The sequence below is a fragment of the Oreochromis niloticus genome, linkage group LG3 (assembly GCF_001858045.2).
Source record: "Oreochromis niloticus isolate F11D_XX linkage group LG3, O_niloticus_UMD_NMBU, whole genome shotgun sequence".
NCBI classification, from domain to species: domain Eukaryota; kingdom Metazoa; phylum Chordata; class Actinopteri; order Cichliformes; family Cichlidae; genus Oreochromis; species Oreochromis niloticus.
The window spans coordinates 35,070,954-35,093,700 of NC_031967.2; the positions used below are offsets into that span (position 1 = coordinate 35,070,954).

The 22,747-nt window shown below is 39.3% G+C and overlaps 1 protein-coding gene and 3 long non-coding RNA genes across 8 annotated transcripts; 2 read left to right on the top strand and 2 right to left on the bottom strand.

The window, feature by feature from the left end:
• The first annotated feature begins 1,892 nt into the window (after positions 1–1,892).
• On the top strand, positions 1,893–2,646 carry LOC109199301 (uncharacterized). Its single transcript, XR_002059730.1, has 3 exons — positions 1,893–1,977; positions 2,064–2,189; positions 2,502–2,646. It is a non-coding gene; the product is annotated as an uncharacterized LOC109199301 (long non-coding RNA).
• A 1,616-nt stretch (positions 2,647–4,262) lies between these two features.
• LOC102080024 (piggyBac transposable element-derived protein 3) lies at positions 4,263–6,872 on the top strand. Its single transcript, XM_019354587.2, has 3 exons — positions 4,263–4,501; positions 4,906–5,910; positions 6,150–6,872. The coding sequence occupies exons 1-3, from the start codon at positions 4,473–4,475 to the stop codon at positions 6,430–6,432; spliced, it is 1,317 nt and encodes a 438-aa protein (XP_019210132.2). The 5' UTR covers positions 4,263–4,472; the 3' UTR covers positions 6,433–6,872.
• Positions 6,873–14,067: 7,195 nt separating this feature from the next.
• On the bottom strand, positions 14,068–15,968 carry LOC109199299 (uncharacterized). Of its 4 annotated transcripts, none has more exons than XR_003215933.1 (5): positions 15,876–15,968; positions 15,649–15,758; positions 15,000–15,163; positions 14,794–14,894; positions 14,068–14,651 (listed from the first exon to the last, which is right to left on the bottom strand). It is a non-coding gene; the product is annotated as an uncharacterized LOC109199299 (long non-coding RNA). The 4 variants fall into 4 exon arrangements; XR_003215932.1 differs by having other exon boundaries at positions 15,000–15,176; XR_003215931.1 differs by having other exon boundaries at positions 15,000–15,189.
• Positions 15,969–16,087: 119 nt separating this feature from the next.
• Positions 16,088–18,530, bottom strand: LOC109199300 (uncharacterized). Of its 2 annotated transcripts, XR_003215937.1 has the most exons (4): positions 18,466–18,525; positions 17,680–17,740; positions 16,448–16,630; positions 16,088–16,349 (listed from the first exon to the last, which is right to left on the bottom strand). It is a non-coding gene; the product is annotated as an uncharacterized LOC109199300 (long non-coding RNA). The 2 variants fall into 2 exon arrangements; XR_002059729.2 differs by lacking the exon at positions 17,680–17,740 and having other exon boundaries at positions 18,466–18,530.
• Between the last annotated feature and the right edge of the window lie 4,217 nt (positions 18,531–22,747).

Consider the following 22,747-nt stretch of genomic DNA (forward strand, 5'->3'; position numbering starts at 1 on the left):
CTACTTTTAAATACTCTAGGAACAACAAGTAAGTCTGCAGTGCAAGAGCGAAGTGCTCTAATAGGGTGATATGGTACTACAAGGTCATTAAGATAAGATGGGGCCTGATTATTTAAGACCTTGTATGTGAGGAGCAGGATTTTGAATTCAATTCTGGATTTAACAGGAAGCCAGTGAAATATTTCTTTTTTGTAAATATTTTAATGCAGGATTTTTTTTTTCTCTTTAAGTTTTCTCATGGTCCTGGGTCTTTGACATAGCGTTTAGAGTTTGTACCTTCAGCAGATATGTGCTAGTTGGTTTCCTTAGATTTATATTCATGTGCCTTCTTAACTTTGGTTATCTATTTATAGTTTCTCTATCATTTTCCTTGTTTCAGCCTTCATTTGTTCCTTATATGTCATTGTTAAGTCTCCATTTCTGTATTTGGTGTTCCCTCATTGTGTTTCTTACTATCTTAGGTTGGTAGTCTCTTGTCTCTTGTGTTTTGTTTTGTTTTACTTTCTTTACCTTGTTTCCTTTGATTTGTTGCACCTGTGTGTTACTCACCTGTTCCCCATTCCTATAGCCCTTTTAAAACAAGAGTTTAAACCAACCAATTATGGATTGTGTCAAGACTTCAAGTGCAGAAAGAACAGATTTCTACACTCAAAAAATGAAATTGGGTGGTTGTTACATGCACAAGATCTAAACTTGTAATTTGAACTAAATAATTCCATGTTTCTATGGCGAACATAATTAAATCATGTAGCATCTGCATGAAATTCAGCAACTTAATTTGTTCTTGTTGAGATGACATCATACAATCTAGTAAGAGTGGTTAGTTGCCTGGTTCCAGCCACTCTTACTAGATTGTATGATGTCATCTCAACAAGAACAAATTAAGTTGCTGAATTTCATGCAGATGCTACATGATTTAATTATGTTCGCCATAGAAACATGGAATTATTTAGTTCAAATTACAAGTTTAGATCTTGTGCATGTAACAACCACCCAATTTCATTTTTTTGAGTTGACTCACGAAATTCACAAGATCACATTAGATGTCAAACCACAGGAAAATCAGTGGGGTTACAAGAGGCAGACAACCACACCACGTGTATGCTGTTACTATTTCTTATGGTTTAACTTGTCAAGGACAACAACATAAAGCATCATCAAGCATAGCTTTCCTCCTTTTGTTAAGTCTGCATTGACAGATTAATGCCATGGTGGTTTGTGCTGTTGCCTCAGAGCAAGAAGATCCTGGGTTCGAATCCACAATGAGGTGAAGTTTGCAGTGGGTTCTCACTGCGTACTCTGGTTTCCTCCACAGTTAAAAGTCATGCAGTTGTAAGGGTAGCTGGTTATTCTAAATTACCCAAAGGTGTTAAAGTGCAAATGGTTGTTTGTCTCTGTATGATAGACTAGCGACCTGTCCAGTCTGTACCCTGCCCCTGTTACCCCATCGCAGCCCAGATAAAGATAAGAAGATGGGTGGATTGGAAGTTGCTGATTTTTTTTTTTTTGTTGAACATTATGTAATATGAATACAACATGTACTACAGACATAAGTTACATTTCATCCATTCAACAAGATTATCATTGGTGTAACAAACAAATATTTTACTAGTTCATGTAACAAGACTGACTTTTGATGTGCCAAAGTGTTTAAACAATATAAGATGAATTTAAATAAATCTAATTAGACTAACGTGGTACAAACATGTTGGTTGAACAAAAGTCAAATTAATTGAATGTTAATGTTGATATTATGTTAAACCTACACACATATATCGTGTTGACACAACACAACCAAGATGGATTAATATAACATGATTTGTTTAGATGGAATATAAGTGGCAAGATAAAATTACGTTCATCCAAAGAATTATTTTTTTGAGTGATAAAGGCACCACTGATGCTCTGTGTGACACAAATGACAAAACAACACTATCAAAGGACAAAGGGGGACGGACGAGGCAAAGAAGAAAAAATGTTTCAATGTTTGTTCAACCTGTCTTTTTAACTTTTTCTGTTTCCTTCTGACCTGTTTGCCTCACATTTCTGCCACATTTCCACAGATACAAACAGTTCAGAAGGATAAAGATGAAACTATAGAACTGAGAAGCAGAACATCGGTAGAGACAGAAAATCACACATCAACTGCCTGTAAAAGACAGACATGGCCAGGAAATACAAACACCTTGGTAAGTACATTTAAAAAGACTAATCTATAACATTAGTTTTATATAAGAATAAAAAAATGCCAACACTCAGTTATTAAACCCAACATTTATTAGATTTTAGCTATTATTTTTGTTTATGTCCTTGTTGGATCTCTTCCTCTAACGATTTCTCTTCATTATTGCTACATTCAATGTTTTTCTCAGCATTTGGTACAATCTGAACAAAGAGGAAATATAGGGATCAAAAATTCCTGTGAAACAATTTTGAGTTGCTTCATTTCTGCAATATGTAAAATGTATCTATGCAAAAACTTCCCCCTGTGGTTTGTACAGCTTGCACACATTTAGTGACTGGGAAGTGAAAGTGACTTCTCTGGTGGAGAAGGAGCCTGGATTTGTGCGTGAGGTTGAGAGGTACCGGCTAGTCAGGCTCACCTCAACACACAGCCTTGGGCTCTAGAACCAGTCTCCTGGAGAGGGGCTGGACTCTGTCTCAGTCTGGAGTTGCCCTTGGTGAGAAGCGGCGGCTGGGGTGGGTATCCTAGTATCCCTTCGGCTTACTGCCTGTACGTTGGGGTTTCTGCCGGTGGATGAGAGGGATTTTTCCCTGCGCCTTTGGGTTGGGGAACAGATCCTGATTGTCGTCTGTAGTTTCATCAGAAGACAGCTCAGAGTACCTGGTCTTCTTGGAGTCCCTTTGTGGGGTGCTGGAGCATGCTCCACCTTGGGACTCTGTCGTCCTACTGGTTATCCATGAAAACCATAAAAGGTGGCAGTCTAATGCCAGATTTAGTACGGGATCCTCTATGCTCAACTTCAGCGGCCTTTAGTAACATGTTCATATATTATAGATAGGGTGCACCTCATGATAATCCCTTTCTCAAGCTTGTGCTAATACTGAAGTAATTTTCCTTGTAGAGACTTTCAGGCTGAAACTGCCGTAATAGTCGAGAATGAAGTTCTTGAACATCCTTGAACCTCAGTGCCTCTTCGACTAGCTTATGGGGTATGGACCCATAGGCATTTATGCTCCCTTCTAGACTGAGGTGTCAATATAGGTGTTGTTAATCAGTTTCAGCTACACTGATGTCAAAGGAAAACCTGGAAGGAGAGCAAGAAACACAAACTCAGTTTATTTCGTGTACATGGGCGAAGCTTACTGCGTGGCAAGACACAAGCAAGTCGCGCAGAGCCTCAGTCCGTTCTTTATTTTATAGCAGAGAATAGATTACACAGCATCTCTAGGTGGAGCATACGTAATAGAAAAACATCTCTAGATATGGTTATCGCATGAGTGGCCGTTATCCATAAGACAAGAGGAACTAGTATCTTTTGTCATATCAGCTTCCAACACGTTCTCACTCCTAACTCGTCAAATGTGTGACGCATGGTCAGGCTCCCCCTGCTTCACTTATGGACGCGCAGGGTACCCCCCTCGCGTCGAGAATTGACGTGCAGGGTCCTCCTATTGAATACTATACTGCTCCCTAATCGTTGTTTATCGACGAAAAGAGATTTCCGCGCAAGAGCCTGTTGTTCGTATATTTATATATTTCCGAAATCACATTGTAGTGACGTATACTGAACACAATACATTAAATAATATAAACAACTACCTGAGAAACAGCAGATACAGCAGATAAATTAATTATAGGCCATTACTTTTGCATTTATGGCGGGAGAGGTGTATGCTGGGTAATGGCACAGCTAGCGACTGGGTGACTTTATTCACCCGCTTCGGATGTTATCAGTCCATACAATGGGCGTTATTAGCAGAAATCAGTCCCATAGATATGGGCCATCTCCACCTGCTAGATTGTTCAGAAGGTTGGTGTCATCCATCCAGATGGAGGATCACTAACAGGAGCGTGGGAAGACTCCAGAATCCACTCTGGCTGGAATCCGGTGGATACAGCAGTGTTACAGGTAAGACCATTTAAACGGACAGCATTTATAGAATGACTATTAAAAGCCAGCGAGTGTCAATAATGTTAATGTGGTTATGTTAGTAATACACCGAGTGCTAATATAACAGCTTTAAGATGCATTTGTAGATATTATTACGTGTTTTACCGTCTTTATGGTGCTAGCTTAACCCGTTTTGCCCCACTGGCAACAATTGTTGCCAAAGTTTATCACTGTCATTTTCGACTCACAATAAAAAATCTCAAAGGTACTAATGCAACTTTTTCCACTTATATGCTAGTAGACAACTTAGACAAAGGTTTTGATTTTTAAAAAATCGTTTCCAAGTGCTTCCTATCGCATGACATCATCTGCTTCCCGCTCTTTCTGGCTGAAGACATGGCGGATGCAAATCATCCTGGAAAGAGGTAATTTTCATAAATTTCTTATGACTTTCCCCCCAAACATATTTATAATTATTTAATCATTCAAGTCTCTAGAGTAACCCTCCCCAAAAAAATTGTACCTAGGATAAATATTTTTTTGTTCATGGGCTTATTTCTGTGAGTGGCAACAAAAGTTGCCAGTGGGCACATAGCATGTCGCTAACTAAAGGAAAACACTGTCTGCAGGATTGCTCCTAATTTACTTATTTAAAATTGTAGAATGATGTACAATGGCTCATTTTAGTCCTTTTAGAATAATTCCTAGCTAAATAAATTCACAGGTATTCAAGGCCTCTGTGTATAGGATTTTTATACATTACCATACATCATTTTCTTGCTAGCTAAAATTCGCTTGCTAGCTAACATGTATGTTGTCCTTTCCTTAGGTACACCGTAGCAGAGATCCTGGCCATGCTGCAGGACTCTGAAACTGTGGCGGACATCACAGTTGTGCCTGAGTCAGAAATGCACGCACATGACACAGACTGTGACAGTGACCAATCTGATGATGAGGCCACTGGTGACCATAACCGCCTCCCATCAAAATTACCAAAAGGTGAAGGCTTTCTACCTAATTCGGACATGCAGCTGCCAAATCCCCCCGATGATGATCCTGGGTGCTCATCCTCAGTGAGTCAGACAGAGACTAGAAAGGTCAGTGGCACAAATGAAAAGGTGACCAGTCAGATTGTTGGGCCCATGCTCCACAAAACTAAGAACCAAGGAAGGCATGGGTGCAAACAGTTTATTAGAGGGAAGCCTATTCGTTTTGGGTATAAAATATGGAGCTTAGCATCCTCCTCCGGGTTTGTCCATCAGATGGAGCCATATGTAGGAAGCCACACACATCTGGTGGAAACTGGACTTGGTCAGGGTCCAAGTGTGGTTCTTGGCCTGGCAGAGAAAGCTGAAGTGCCACCTGGAGTCAAGTTTTACCACGACAACCTCTTCACAACCCTGTCCCTGGTGGATGAGATGACCCTGAGAGGCTATGGCAGCTGTGGCACGATGCGACAAACTCAGCTCCATAACGTTCCCTTCACAGCACCCCAGACCTTCAAGAAGACACCCAGAGGAGATGCTGAGTATCTGGTTGAGGCAGAGAAGCTGATTGTAAGGTGGAATGACAACAGCGTGGTCACCGTGGTGTCGAACATGGAGAGGGAGTTCACCGAAACTGAGGCGAAGAGATGGAATAAACAGAAGCGGACTATGGACAAGGTCAGACAGCCCAAGTGTATCCAGGACTACAACACACACATGGGAGGAGTGGACCTGCATGACCAGTTTGTCAGCCGCTACAGAGTCAAGATCCGGTCCAAGAAGTGGTGGTGGCCATGCTTCAGCTGGGCCCTGAACAGTGCCATGGTGAACAGCTGGTGCTATTACAGGTACACAAGGCTGTATGTTATTTAGTGATATCACAATCGAGTTGGTGATGTTTGACTCGAGGTCATCGCTAGTGCTCTTCGGTCGACAAGAGCAACAGTGATGATATCCAGACCAACATCACAAACTCAAGTGTGATATTGCTTTTACAGAACATTCTACATATGGGGCATGACGTTGTAGAAAGGATGAAACGATGCACATTCATGCATCTATCATGCTTGTTTTGTCATTCATTTAGGTCCTGGAAAAGCGGGGAGAAGGATCTCCTCTCCTTCCAGAGGCTGGTAGCCCAGACCCTCCTCCTGCGCCATGGAACAAAGCCAAGTAGGCAGGGCAGAAGATCTTCAATGGCGGTGGCGATAACTGATGCCACCAGGTTTGATAATTTGAACCACTGGCCCTGCAACACTGGTAGCAGGTACAAGCGATGCAAGAACTGCGGCGGACGCACATCATTTGCGTGTGGAAAGTGTGATGTGCCACTACATGTGGAGTGCTTCAAGAAGTACCACACTGAGTAGAACATGCATGAAAGATGATGGAATGTATGGGAAGAAATATGTTATATATGTATATATGTTTTTAGAGGTTCTAAGAAAAAAATGTTTGAGTTTTTGAGTATAAAAAAATTGAGAATAAAGAAATCAGTTCAAATTGTTTGATGTTTTGAATTTTATACAGGGGGAACCTGAGGCTCCACCTTTTTGTTATTATTTATTATGACTATATTATTATTTTGTTCTTATTATATTATTATTATTACTTCTCTATTATTATTATTAGGTGACATTTGACCTAGTGACAAGCTGTGTGACTACTGGCAACAATTGTTGCCAGTCATAAAAATGCTATTTTCTTCAAAAAAAAGTACAAAATGGAAAAAATAAATACATAACATGATTCAGAGGGACTCAACTGATAAAATGATATGCCTTACAACTCTGAAAAAAATCTGGGCACAAACGGGTTAAAGTTACGGTGTAAACGTTAGCTTATATTGTAGTAAAGCTGTTACTGTTTAAACGATGTTAGCACAGAAATATTAGCTTCTGTCATGACTGATGAAGTTACTAGTTAATAAAGTTTCCAGTAAAGTGATTAATCGCAGCCACAGATTAACAGTAAATATCCCGATTAGCTTCAATGCATCTGTAATAAATATGTGCAAGTTTCAGTGCTTCGTTTAAACTGTATGATACTTATACTGACCCAGGGTCAGTGTAAAATACAATCCTAGCTGTGTGAACAAAGCCTGGCTCCTTTAATCCTGCATGACAAACCTCAGGATGCAGGTTATTATTAGTCTTTCCTCCTGGCACACCTGTCACACCTGAGAGTCAGCTTACAGTGACGTGGACATCATGCAAAGACTGCCAGACTCTGTAATACTGTAAATGATCAGTGACTCAGGTTAACACTAAACTTTAAACAGTCCCTCTGTGTCTCTGTGTGTGCTGAACATTTAGGATTGAGTCAGGCTGCATTGACTGTGGGACTTTTCTGTGTTAAAAGCAGGTTGAAGACGGCTCAGAAACATTTGAAGATTAAAATTTACATTTATTTATTAATTAATTAATTTATGACTGCTGGTGATTTGTAAAGCCTCTACTCAGCTGTATTTTTGTTAGCAATTTATGTTTGTTGTTGTTTAACAAAGATTTCAGAAGAGCAAAGATGAGGACTCCTACTTTATCCTTAATAGTTTAACCTGATTGGAAATCAAAAACATCCAGATTCTTCTTCCACAGAAGTTTCATTTGTCAGTGTGGATCTGCTGAGTCACCTGAAGAACTCTTTTCATTCTCCACGATGTTGATTTACAGAAATGTTTCACAGGAACTGATTCCTCCCAAAGGGTGAACTAGTGTGTTTCCATAGATTATCTCTGTATGAATGTACTTCTTAAATGAAGGCAAGTGTTTGTCCTGTTTTGTTCCTCAGGTACAGTACGTGATATTTAGGGCAGGCGGTCATCACTGGGGGAAGACAAGAAGCAGACGTACTTCCAAGAGGGAGCTGCAGTGAGGACACAGCCTGGTCACTGAGGTCAGAGGTCAGAATCTGAAACAGCTCAGGTTTATATTCTAGGGGTTATAAAAAAATTCAAATGTATTTATAGAGAAACCTTTAAATAATATTTCAAATAATAGTCATAATTATGATTATTATTAGAAATATCAAACATCTAAGTGGATTTTCTGTTACACGTATTGTCTTAGCCCTGCGATAACTAGCAGCCTGTCTTTGTCCTGTATCAGCTGGGATAGGCTTCATCCTCCCGCAACCCTGAATTGGATACATGAATTTTATTGAATTGTATCCCAATTATGTAATCTGATCATTTACAAACTCAAGGTATCCAATCAAAATGTAAGTAATAATGTTAAAAATGGGAAAGCAGAAATAAGTGTGACATGAATGTAAATGTGTGAGCTGACATAGAGGACAGCTACATGTAGTCTGAAAAACCTTTGTTGTCAAATTTGCAGGTCTATCACGAGACATTCTTACATAGAAGAGAGTGTTAAAGTCTCTAACTCAGTGACGCATTATTGGTCCCGTCTGTTTGGATAAATATAGTAAGCTGATGTTTGTCCATTTATTGACATATTTTCTTAAGCGCTTATCCAGTTCAGGATCACAGTGGAGCTGCAGCTGGATGTGTTCAGTAAAGAAACCTTACAAAAGTTAACATAAACCTGCATCTCTGTACGTTGTTGTCCACAGGATGAGAAAATCAAACTGGAAGACTGTGGAACATGTTAATAAATGTTTGTGTGTTTATGCCTGTGTCTTTCACAGGAGGCACTGAAAGGGTTCCCTAATAGTTCCTGGTGAATCAAAGCAGAACCATAAAGGTTGTTGGACTGCATGATGGCCTTACCCCTGAGCAGTCATCCTGTTAAAGGAGGAACCAGTTAGAAGCTGTTTTCAAAGCAGCTGAGCAGATTTCACCTCAAGTAAGCGATTAACTGTTTGTTCATCTGTTCTGCCACTTAAAGGACATTTAAGGACGTCTTTTGAGTGTCCAGTTGAATTAATTCTACTGGCTCTCATGGTCATTTGTGATTATGGACATATTTTTCATGTATATCAACCATTTAGTAAATTCTATCTTACAGTCTGAGAAATGACAGTGTTGATATTCAGCACGAAGAGAAAAGCTCACTTGTTTCAATTTATTTACAATCATAGTTTTTATACATTCTGACTGTAAACAGCTTTTACAGCTTTGATATTGTTTGGCACTCGATATCAGGTGATGGTATCTAATATAAAGGTTTCTATGTCCCAATGAGCCATTTACACTGACCAGTGTCAGTTTGACTGTAACACATTCGTTATTTAGATCCAACATTTCTAAGAGAAATAACTGAATGTAAAAATGGCAGCACTCAGGCCAGGTTTAATTGATAGAGATATATTCATGCATTATGAAATTTATGTTTCCCAGATCATTTTTATTCATCTAGTCCTGGCAGACCCACCCCTTCCTCCCAAGTTAACTGCAACCCAAAAGAACTAGTGGGGGTATTTACACACTCACAACCAGTGTGGGGTAAAAAGAGCCACCAAAAACCTGTCAGCCTGCACAGCTACAGATGTGCTAAAAGCTATAAGACTTAGAAGCTCTGCTTATGGAGAAACTTTCTAAGCCTAACAGGGGGACAGGTACTCCTGCCCAATTAACATGATATAACCCCACATACAGCCCAGCCATAAAGTGAACCAAGTCATTTGGTTAAAGACAGCATGGGACCAAATGCATGTAACCAGCCTGCTCCAACCTGACATTTCTTCCTCCTGAATTAAATGGATGAATGCATGAAAGTTAAATGACTATCAACCTAAAGCCACTAGTTCCCACACTGGAGCTCCCTGACACTGTGTGTTAACTGTACTGAGCTTGTATCAACAGTTGTAACAGGTTAAGCTACGTGAGACACTGCATTGAACGATTGTTTCTATCTTAATAGTTTCAGCTCAGATGTTCTGCTTTTTCCTTTCAGTAGATCAAAGCAGCTCGTGCTCTGTCTGCTTCCATTCTGATGGCAAGAAGAAGAAGAAGAAGAAGGAGAAGAAGAATGCTTCAGCGAAGTGGCGTTCATGGTCTCAGTGGACAGTCATGGTCACACACTGCATGTGGTTTTAAAAGCAACATATCTGTTCACCACAACAATGGAGATGTGTAATATTAGTGCAGCTACGGTTTGTTCTTGAACATCAGTTCTGTTTTCTACTTTGACCACTTATACCAAAAAAAGTGTTGTTTTCAGATTCTTTCTTATAAATCTGTAAAGCACCTGCTCATTTTTTATTACAATTAGTTTCACATAAATAGTAGTGTTTCCTTTATGGTCTTTTAATGCTTACACTACACTGTACACGTCTACATTAGAGACATTTCTGTTACCTATTTATGAGAGTGGGCTGCTTTACTACAATTTGGAAATGGATGCAAAATCATGCTATTGTTTGTTTTTTAATATGATTCAATTCAATTCAATAAAACTTTATTGATCCCGAAGGTTGACCCTGAGGGAAATTTGGGTTAAGGCCAACACAGGACGTGTCTGACTAAGCAAAGATTAATCTGATCCCATTTCTACCTGTCTCTATTGTTTCAACTGTAACTGTCAGGATATATATTTATTCCAGCTCTCACAGGACAAAGGAATGACTCAGACTTGTCAAATGTTCTTTTATTTGATACACAATATGACGTTCATAATTTTCTTACAAATAAAACTTTAATGACAAACATGAACAGCTGTGGTTATTTCTGAGACGTGATTTTTTTTGAACGTGTTCATGTTTAACAGTGTGCATTTGTATGCTGAAACTGTAATGGTGAACCTGAGGTGATGGTCAACACAAGGCAAATATATATAAATATAAAACAATATTGAAGTAATGTCTTTACCCTCTGCAGCGTGTGGACGCTGTGCACGCAATCACCTTATTCACTGTAGTAAACATGCACCGCTAACTCACGTGACTGACTGTCTCCATGGTTACATCGTATATTATTAGCTATGTAAACAGCTTCCAAAGATACCGCCATAGCTCTCTGCAACACTTTCATGCTTTACAAATCATTTCATGTTTTTGATAGTTATGAAGACAGAATATGTTTTTAAAGTCATGCTAGGCTGTTGCTATGGTGGTTGCTGTGGACTAGGGTGGACCGCGTCCGATTCCTGTTGTTAGCTGTCCGCCGTAGGAAGGCTGCGTTCCGTTTAGAAGTAGCGACAGTCTGCCGTAACTCGAACTCAAACCCCGCTTTGTTCAATTAAAGGCCTTTTATAGCCGTTCATGACCCGCACAAACACATAAAGCACTTTGCCTCACCATGAGAATGCAACTTTACTAAAACCTTTAAAGTATCTGATATAGGATAGAAAAATGAAGCAAGCAGAGATCCTGCTAGATCTCAGTGCTGCATTCGATACTGTTGACCATAATATCCTATTAGAGCGATTAGAACATGCTGTAGGTATTACAGGTACTGCACTGCAGTGGTTTGTATCATATCTATCTAATAGACTCCAATTTGTACATGTAAATGGAGAGTCCTCTTCAGACACTAAGGTCAATTATGGTGTTCCACAGGGTTCAGTGCTAGGACCAATTCTATTTACATTATACATGCTTCCCCTAGGCAACATCATTAGAAGACATAGCATAACTTTTCACTGCTATGCAGATGACACGCAGCTCTATCTATCCATGAAGCCAGGTAACACACACCAATTAGTTAAACTGCAGGAATGTCTTAAAGACATAAAGACCTGGATGGCCGCTAACTTTCTGCTTCTTAATTCAGATAAAACTGAGGTTATTGTACTCGGCCCTGAAAATCTTAGAAATATGGTATCTAAGCAGATTCTTACTCTGGATGGCATTACCTTGGCCTCCAGTAACACTGTGAGGAATCTTGGAGTGATTTTTGACCAGGACATGTCCTTCAACGCACATATTAAACAAATATGTAAGACTGCTTTCTTCCATTTGCGCAACATCTCTAAAATTAGAAATATCCTGTCTCAGAGTGATGCTGAAAAACTAGTTCATGCATTTATTACTTCCAGGCTGGACTACTGTAATTCACTATTATCAGGAAGTCCTAAAAACTCGCTGAAAAGCCTTCAGCTAATCCAAAATGCTGCAGCAAGAGTCCTGACAGGGACTAGAAAGAGAGAGCATATTTCTCCTGTTTTGGCTTCCCTTCATTGGCTTCCTGTTAAATCCAGAATTGAATTCAAAATCCTGCTCCTCACATACAAGGTCTTAAATAATCAGGCCCCATCTTATCTTAATGACCTTGTAGTACCATATCACCCTATTAGAGCACTTCGCTCTTGCACTGCAGGCCTACTTGTTGTTCCTAGAGTATTTAAAAGTAGAATGGGAGGCAGAGCCTTCAGTTTTCAGGCCCCTCTTCTGTGGAACCAACTTCCAGTTTGGATTCGGGAGACAGACACTATCTCTACTTTCAAGATTAGGCTTAAAACTTTCCTTTTTGCTAAAGCATATAGTTAGGGCTGGACCAGGTGACCCTGAATCCTCCCTTAGTTATGCTGCAATAGACGTAGGCTGCCGGGGATTCCCATGATGCATTGAGTTTTTCCCTTCCAGTCACCTTTCTCACTCACTATGTGCTAATAGACCTCTCTGCATCCAATCATATCTGTTATTAATCTCTGTCTCTCTTCCACAGCATGTCTTTCATCCTGTTTTCCTTCTTTCACCCCAACCGGTCGCAGCAGATGGCCCCGCCCCTCCCTGAGCCTGGTTCTGCCGGAGGTTTCTTCCTGTTAAAAGGGAGTTTTTCCTTCCCACTGTCGCCAAAGTGCTTGCTCATAGGGGGTCATATGATTGTTGGGTTTTTCTCTGTATTTATTATTGTGCTATCTACTGTACAATATAAAGCGCCTTGAGGCGACTTTTGTTGTGATTTGGCGCTATATAAATAAAATTGAACTGAATTGAATTGAATTAATGATGAAGACTCTGGGTTCTGTAGTTCACGTTTTACAGTCCTGAATGACTCTTTGCATATAATTTATTGAAGAGGAGTTTAGAATGCACTTTACATTTAAACTGTTGCTGTTTAATTTTTGACATTGTTACTGTGTTATGTCATGAATAAGGTTCACCTGCTAGGGGTTTGATGGATCAGCTGGACAATACAGTCAAAGACAGACTTCATCCATCATATGCAAGAATCCTAGTTGGATTTTTGTTTTCACTCATATTTTAAAACCAAATATTGAAAACAACTCTGACAGACTGGATACCTGGTCAGGGTGTACATTACCTTTCACTCAAGCATCCCAGGACAGAGCCCTGCCCCACCATAAGCCTGGGTGGATACGTGGTTATAATATAACATGACTGATACTGAATATGAATATTTCATGAAAATCAAATTATAATATGAATTCCTAGGTGTTTGTTATATCCAGCAAGAGATTGATTACATATGTCTGAATTGCTAACCCTAACCCTAGCTCAACAGACCACAATGCCCTGGACTGTCAGTATTATTACATGCTGTGAACATAAGTAGCTTTGATCACAGTTTATGTTGTGAAAGAGAAGGAATATTGAAAAAAAGATCGACATTGTGATATTATTTCTTCCAAACTGACCAGAAACATGCTTGTCAGACTCTCACAGCACAGGATCAGACTCACTGTGCACGATGGCTCAGGCCAGTAATGTTTGTTAGATTGTCAGTTGTTTAGTATACTTCTGTACAGTTAGGGTCACCGTCTCTGTGTCAGTATAATTAATATGCAGAAAACACTAAAAGCTGATTGTCTTCCAATATTCTAGCATAATTAAAAAACTTTGACTTTGTTAGTACATATTGTTACAGTCCTAATGCCAGTATGATTCTTCATAACTCCTGCTTTGAAATACTGAGCTTTAAAATTGACCTGATGAAAGATAATTTACAGTGGCAGTCTGTCAGGATAATTCTGACTGTAAGATCACTGTATTGATCTGAATCCTTCTGAAATGTGCTGTGAATGAATGCTGATGCAATTCACTGTGGGAAAGCTGTTAATAAAATGAATCTGTGACACATGCAACACATTCACAGAGGAAGAGGACACAAAGGGAGGACATGCAGAGGCTGTGTTAAAGTCAGAAATCCAAATCTTTAGTCAAAAACAGGTGGTGGTTACAAACGGGAAGACAAGCAGTCCATCAAACAGTCTACAGGGTCAAACATACAGAGAATTCAAACAGCAGTAAAAAAATAGCTGGACACTGGAAAAACTTATAGCAATGTGAGACGCAATTAAAGGAAGCAGCGCAGTATATTCACTGAATTACAAAATTACAAAAGAGAAAAACGACAATTTCTAAGGATTATTTTCTTAATTGCGGGTAGAGTGTGGCTGGTAAAGATGGAAACATACAGAATGTAAACTGTGTGAGTTTGGTGAACTTTGTGAGTAACAAATGAAGTAAAAAAAACCAGACAAAACACAGAAAGAGGCTCTCAGTATTCATGAATAATTAGAAAGCATCTAAACATTCTGATTTTTACAGTCTTAGTTCCGCTCGCTGTCATCATTAAAATCATCATGATCAATGGCGAGGTCATGAGGTGGGCGGGGCATTCTCTGGTGATGTCACCATGAAGGAACAGCGTCTGGCACGTGTTGGTGAAACATCCCAGTACACTGGTGTAGTTTCCTCTCCAGTTGTTGGACATTTGACACTTCAACATTAAGGGGAAGAAGAAGAAACAGTGTTAGGTCAGGTGACCACATGGTTTCTAAAATAACTGACAGGAAGTAACCAGGCTGTTAGAAATGGATATCATGTTTTTAAAGTTACTGTAGTTAGGTAACTCTACTTACCAAAAGCAGAGCTGCTGAATGTTGCAGGAACTGCTCATGTGTGGTGGTCATTCAGTGCTGCTCCGGCAGGTTAGACAGTCCAAGACTGATATCCTGCCCATCTGAGAGTTTGAAAACACACATGCAAAGATTTTTTTTGTGTTACAGTCAAAGTTGGATGTTCATTTTTGTCCTTTGAAAATGTTTGTGTATTTGAAAGCACTAACATTTAAGGATGACTCGGATCGTCTCTCTCTAAGAGTATCTCCTTTAAAGGGGAGACAAGTGTGTCCACTGATCAACAAGTCAAGGTGGTGAGATGGACTCGTGCCCTTTGTGACTCTGCTAGTTCTTCTGAGGAAACACCACCGTCTCTCCACACCGTCACCATCTGTGAGCACAAACTGCTGCTCTGCTCTGTCAGCATGTAGGAAATCACATATCACACACACAAGGGTGAAGAAACATTAGAGCTCAACTTTGGATACTTTAGATCAAAACTAGTTCTTAGTTTCAGCAATCAGACAAACAATGATACCAAACTGATTCTGTATGAATACAATATGGTATTTTCAATACAGGTGTCAAATTAATTTATTAAAACTAATACAGATATATGTATATATATTTTTGATAAATTAGTTTGCTAAATTAGAATATATTTTTATTTATTTTTGATTTAACAATTGCAACTGAAAGAAATTAAGTATTGAACAAAAATATATTGTCACATTCTGCATTCTCAAATACAAATTTCACAAAGTAAATTTTTGATTAACAGAAAAAATATGAATTACAAAAAATAATTGTATATTATTAAAATATTATGCAACTGTGACCAAAGTCAGAATTATCATTACAGTATTGTGGACTTACTGCTTGATAAACTTCAGGGGAGATCATGATGACAGAAAACTGTAAACAACACTCTGAAGTCTGAAGCTTCTTGTTTCTGTGACCTCAGCACGCTGACAGACCTGAAGTTGCTAAAGATTTTAAAAAGTGATAATTATAGGGAAGAAACTTCTCTTTTTCATTTGTTTAATCGAACATTTGATGCCTCAGCTGTCTCAGTCCTAAAGCATTCTGCAACTACAACTAACCTGAGGAGGCTTGGATTTGGCCGCAGGTGCCCCTCTACATCCTTCTCAGCAGCACACATGTGGGTAACATTTAATCACACTTCGTCCTGAGCTTTGCTTCATCACAAGACTAAAGGTGGCATCCCGTGTCACAGTCTTATCATCATCCAGTTGGAGAAGAAACATTTATGGTCATCCTGGTTTTGTTTTCTGATCCTGCAAAAAGACTGAGGACAACAAAGCCCAGAGAACAAGAGATACACAACATCCAACATTCAGACTCAACAGCCTCCATAAATGAAGAGCACCAGGTTGGTCCAGTTATACTAGATATAAGCATGCTTCACATTACTGTGTATGAATAATAATCAAGAGACAAACTTTGAAGATGCAGAGCATGATGTCCCATCATCAGACTGCAAACAAACATCCACCAGGCTTCTTTGTTGGCAGAGGTGATGATTCTCCCATCAGGGATCAGTAGCGTGTATTAACCTGTGATATAAGCAGCAGTCACTGAAATATTACTGTTTCAGATAAGAAATCTAGCACATAAAAGCCAGGGTGGGAGGGATCTCTACAAACTGACTTACCTCTCTGTTCCTCCAGCTTCAACAAAAATCTGACTCTCCAGTCACAGACAAACAAAAAACTCCAGCTGAGCGATAGAAAACGCTGCTTGGGTCTTGCTGGATGTTGCTGGTCAGAGTCCACACATTAGCAGAGTGCTTCTTGGTCCCACTGACCCATGTGGACAGTGACTGTGGAGAACTGTTCTGGAAAACAGAAAAGAGAATTAAAATGACAAAAAGCCAAACAGGATTTCCACAAAGACTCTCTTAGAATCAGCAATCAGAAAATCATTGGTTCATATTACAATTAAATATGACCAGGCTCCTTAAATGTAAGCAGTTAAGATCTGATTTGATTTACAGCCTTCACACAGCACATTTGTCCAGGCTGTCAGGTAAACATAGAATTAATCTCAGGTAACATGACTCACAGTAGAGATTCAGTAAGAAAGATTGCCAGCTCTAATATTATTACCACACCAACAGCTCAGATTTCTAGAAGTATTTAAACAAATGTCAGTCTATCCATTCATTTTCTTCTGAATATTCAATTCAGGTTCACAGTGGGAGGGTGGGGGGGGCCTCGTGGAATTTTGTAAAGTCTGCAACACAGAAAGAGCTGTGATCAAGCTATTTATTACTGTGCGCAGGAGAGCCAACACACATCAAACATCACAGTTCAGTCATGTCAGCTCTGCCACAGAAGTCGTGCTCCCACTCCTTTATGCATTCCAAGGAAGAGGGAAGAAGTTACAAACTGATCATACCACACTTCACGCGCCTCACTATGAAACCTAACAGATCAATGGTTATGCTGTTTTGTGCCCTTGGCCTTATCAGCACCTGTAAAGGGAGTTGTTTTCTCAAACTGCTGACGCTGAAGTAAGTTCATCTAGTTTTAGAAACTTTCACTGAACAGTCTATAAGAGTGTCACAACTAAGCATATGCATAAGCACTTAAATACTTTAAATGAGAATAATAGAAACTTTCTATTAGAGCCTGTCCCAGTAGTCATAGGTAGAGCACACCTGGACAGGTCACCAGTCTGTCAGAGGACTAACAGAGAGACAGACATCAGAGTAACAAATCGATTTAAAATTAATGTAAGCTTGCTACAGCTGTATGTATGTACATGTGTTTCTGTGCTCACAGTCCACCTCTCAGGAACCTGCAGTTCATTTTAAGTCTACTTTAAACAGACCTCACAAAAGGCTGATGTGGCTGCATCAGTAGTCTGATGTAAGTACGATACCTTTGGCCAGGGATTCATCTGGTACATCGCTTCACTGCAGTCTTACATATTATCCCCACACCTGAATAAAAAATATTGATATTTACAAATAACAGATTCAGCTGATGCAGCCTGACTCAATCTGATTCCAGATGTTCAGCACACACAGAGACACAGAGGTACTGTTTAAAGTTTAGTGTTAACCTGAGTCACTAATCATTTACAGTATTCAGTCTGTCAGTCTTTGCATGATGTCCACGTCACTGTAAGTTTCTAGCTGACTCTCAGGTGTGACAGGTGTGCCAGCAGGAAAGACTAATAATAACCTGCATCCTGAGGTTTGTCATGCAGGATTAAAGGAGCCAGGCTTTGTTCACACAGCTAGGATTGTATTTTACACTGACCCTGGGTCAGTATAAGTATCATACGAAGCACTGAAACTTGCACATATTTATTAGAGATGCATTGAAGCTAATCGAGATATTTACTGTCAATCTGTGGCTGCGATTAATCACTTTACTGGAAACTTTATTAACTAGTAACTTCATCAGTCATGACAGAAGCTAATATTTCTGTCCTAACATCGTTTAAACAGTAACAGCTTTACTACAATATAAGCTAATGTTTACACCGTAACTTTAAGCTAGCACCACAAAGACGGTAAAACACGTAATAATATCTACAAATGCATCTTAAAGCTGTTATATTAGCACTCGCTGTATTACTAACATAACCACATTAACATTATTGACACTCGCTGGCTTTTAATAGTCATTCTATAAATGCTGTCCGTTTAAATGGCCTTACCTGTAACACTGCTGTATCCACCGGATTCCAGCCAGAGTGGATTCTGGAGTCTTCCCACGCTCCTGTTACTGATCCTCCATCTGGATGGATGATAACAACCTTCTGAACAATCTAGCAGGTGGATGGCCCATATCTATGGGACTGATTTCTGCTAATAACGCCCATTGTATGGACTGATAACATCCGAAGCGGGTGAATAAAGTCACCCAGTCGCTAGCTGTGCCATTACCCAGCATACATCACTTCCTCCATAAATGCAAAAGTAATAGCCTATAATTAATTTATCTGCTGTATCTGCTGTTTCTCAGGTAGTTGCTTATATTATTTAATGTATTGTGTTCAGTATACGTCACTACAATGTGATTTCGGAAATATATAAATATACGAACAACAGGCTCTTGCGCGGAAATCTCTTTTCGTCGATAAACAACGATTAGGGAGCAGCATAGTATTCAATAGGAGGACCCTGCACGTCAATTCTCGACGCGAGGGGGGTACCCTGCGCGTCGATAAGTGAAGCAGGGGGAGCCTGACCATGCGTCACACATTTGACGAGTTGGGAGTGAGAACGTGTTGGATTGTCTCTGATGAGCCTAAGGTACAAAACATGCGACGATGATGAAGTTTTTCTAGCTCCTCGAGAACTAAAAATTAATGTACAAAAAAAATTGGAGAGACATTTCTGTGTCCATCTTAAAGATTTCATGCTGTGGGGAAAAAATTGGAAGTAAGGGTGGACTTGAACGGAGGCTAGAAGGCTGTCCAATTTGACAGCCGCTCACCTCCGTCCTACCTGGCCGTCGAAGGATCCTACGTGTAGCAGGTAGGTAGGATACTTCAAAGCATCCTCCCCCTCAATTTGGACACCGCAGTGGAAAGCATGAAGGATGAAGGAGACTTAAACACAGGGCTGAAGATGCAAGGGGCATCTAATACACAAACTATAATGGCCACCTTGGTATAACTGAAAAGAACTTAGAGACCCTGATACGTAAACCTAAACACTTAAATATATATTAGAACTTAAAACGCTGGGTCCCAGGATATATATATATATATATATATATACATAGTCAGTTGTCAATTCTCACTGTAACCCCTGACTGGGACAAAGAAAAAAAAAAAATGCCATGGCCTTTTTTTGTCCCAGTCCTGCCCTGAGCATGTGAAATGTAAATAGAATTGGTCCGAGCACAGAACCCTGTGGAACTCCCTGTGGAACCTTAGATCGTACCTTAAGGTCCAAATTAGTCCCCTCAGCCGCACAAGAATCCGGGTCACGGGCACCAAGTATTAAATCCGGTTCTTCAGATTCTTTACGGCGAAAAAGACACAGGGCTCAAAGTGGTCTTTTACTTTAAAATGATCTTTAATTTTACATATTCTGGAATATGGAGACCCAAGCACAACAAACACAACCTCAGGTCTCAAGAACAAACAGGAAGCCTAGTTATATTTATATACTCCATCTCGACGTCACACACACTTTACGTTTCGATCAAACGCTCTGTTTAGTTTCACTTTGGCCTGCAAAAGCATGCTTCTGCAAAAGCACGTGGTTTCCTGTCAGTCCTGTCGGCACAAACTATACTAAGAGTTGGGCCTCCAATATAATCAGCGTATTAGCATTTAAGATTATATATTCAAACTCAACACATGACATGGTGCTAGTAGCGGATATCTGAGCAACCCTGACTCACTCACCTGTTCCTGTATGTATCCAGTTTCCGGACTCCTCCCTAGCTGTCACAGGTAAGAGTCACGTACATGTCCCTGTTGTCTGAATTGTCCATATTTTTGTTGGTTGGCGTTCCTCAAAGCTTTTGTAGAGATCAGCTGCGGATCGTTTCCTCTGAAGCCTTCTCTCCATCGACTGCTGGTATTTTTTTGTGGCGTACGTTTAATTATTTTACCTGGTAGTAAACAGGTGTGTTTATAGGTTGGAGCTGCAGAAGACTCCTGTTGGCCACTTTGTTTGAGAACCAGGCGGCGCCGTTTGATCGGTATGTAACTTCGAATTGTTAAGATATTAGCATGACGTATGTCATAATAGTCTCTTTACTGTAAATGCTAACTTCACAGCGCAACCGCTACTGCTTCTTTGGGCTACATTACAGACGTGTTGCTTTGACTTTCCTTTCTTTCTTTCGGGTTTCCTTCTGCCCGTTTCAGTAACTGGATGGACAGTAATTAGTTTTACAGTCGACTCTTTGTCTTATAGACGACCGACTTGGATTTATACGGCGAGCCAGAACATCTAAAAACAGAAGTTTTTAATATATGGAATATATGGAAGCACCATGTTAACGTGCGTTTAGAGCAGTTTGTATGTAACAACTTCATGTAACTATATGTCATCTGTTCTAAAATGAAGATTCAATTTATTTTGTGTTTGCGTGGTGGGGTGAAGGATAACCGGTAACTAAACGGTACTGACAGCGCAACCTGGAGGTGGATTTACACCCCAGGAAATATTACACTAGCCAGTGCAAAAGTTTTAACAGTTATAAAGGCACACAGGCTATTACACGTTATTAACAAAGCATAGGCGTGGTAAATCAGTTTCATTAAAAAAAAAAGAGAGAGAGAGAGAGAACAAAAGAGTTCATTTAAACATAATAACTGAAAATAATATAGAGCTGCAGGAAAGAAAACGGCAAATCAAGTGGCAGGACTTGCAATACCAAACCTTTAATTAAAATTTTATTACCAAGCATTGCTTAAAACATTCTATATACATATCTAAGAGGGGCTGTGCTAATTTATCTTTGAAGTATTTATAAAGGTCGATTGGCAATCCGTCTGGGCCAGCTGTTTTACCAGCATTTAGAGAGTTTATAGCATCAATAATTTCATATATACTAATTTGTCTGTCAACATTTTCTTTGTTTTTGTCTGAAATTTTTGGTATATCAAGTTTATCTAGAAATAAAGATTGAATTCTAGTTGCATTGTTGAATTCAGAGTTATATAACGTTTCATAAAACACTTTAAATGCATTATTTACCTCTAATGGGTCTGCTACTATACTCTGTCAGTGCGCCCCAGGGTGGCTGTGGCTACAATGTAGCTTGCTATCACCAGTGTGTGAATGTGTGTGTGAATGGGTGGATGACTGGTTGTGTAAAGCGCTTTGGGGTCCTTAGGGACTAGTAAAGCGCTATACAAATACAGGCCATTTACAGGCCATTTACTATGATATTTCCATTTGAAGTTTCAAGTTTTGTAATTGCCTTTTCAGATTCCTGCTGTTTTATACGCCAAGCCAGGAGTTTGCTGGGTTTTTCACCTTGGTGATAGAATTGTTGCTTTAATCTCAATAAATTTACAGCTGCTTTTTCACTTGTCATTTCATTATATTGCGTTCTCAATAGTAATAATTCTTTTACATTGTACTCATTATTTTGGCCTGATTGAAAGCTGATCTCTTGTAACATTTTTATTTTTTCTTCCAGGTATTTTATCCTTTGGTTTCTTTCTCTTGTTTTCTTGCTAGAATAGCTTATAATTTGCCCTCTTGAGTATGCCTTAAAGGCTTCCCATCTCACACTTGCCAATGTTTGATCTGAATTGTGCTCAAAGTATTCATTAATTTGCTTGCCTAAAAACTCAAGAAACTGTTTGTCCTGCATCCACTTCAATTGAAACCTCCATTCAATTCGAGTTTTGATCAGTTTTGGCTCTATGAAAGTCAAAATAATGGCTGCCTGGTGAGATATTATTATTTCCTCATACTGGCAATCTTTTATATAATGAGCCAGCTCAGTTGATACCAAAAAGTAATCTATTCTGGAATACACTTTGTGTGTACCTGACCAGCAAGAATATTGTAATTTGGTTGGATTTTGATCTCGCCATATATCAGTTATATTTAACTCCTTCATAAATTGCCTGATCACCTTTCGTGTTCTATTATCAGTATTATCCATGCCTGAAGATTTATCCTTCTGTGGGTTCAAAGCACAAATTAAGTCCCCAGCAATTATACATTTACCTTGCAAGTCTGAAATTTTAAGAAATAAATTGCTATAAAAGTTTGGATTATCTTCATTTGGGCCATAAATATTAATTAAATTTAGTCTAGTAGATAGTAGATTACCTTGTAGCATTAAAAAACGTCCATTACAATCCTTAAGCACATGCTCAACGTGAAAACATCTCTACAGTTTAAACATTTAATAAACTTTCTGCCCATACAGAGTGGATAGTCAAACATACATTATTTTATATTTTACTTTATTGTTATAGCTCTAGTAATAAATAATAAGGGAAGGATTGTGGA

Excerpts from the sequence above, each read along its gene's own strand:
- LOC102080024 (XM_019354587.2), top strand. The coding sequence starts at position 4,473 with ATGGCGGATGCAAATCATCCTGGAAAGAG. Across the intron at positions 4,502-4,905 it reads GCAAATCATCCTGGAAAGAG|GTACACCGTAGCAGAGATCC; the intron begins GTAATTTTCATA and ends TCCTTTCCTTAG. Across the intron at positions 5,911-6,149 it reads AACAGCTGGTGCTATTACAG|GTCCTGGAAAAGCGGGGAGA; the intron begins GTACACAAGGCT and ends TCATTCATTTAG.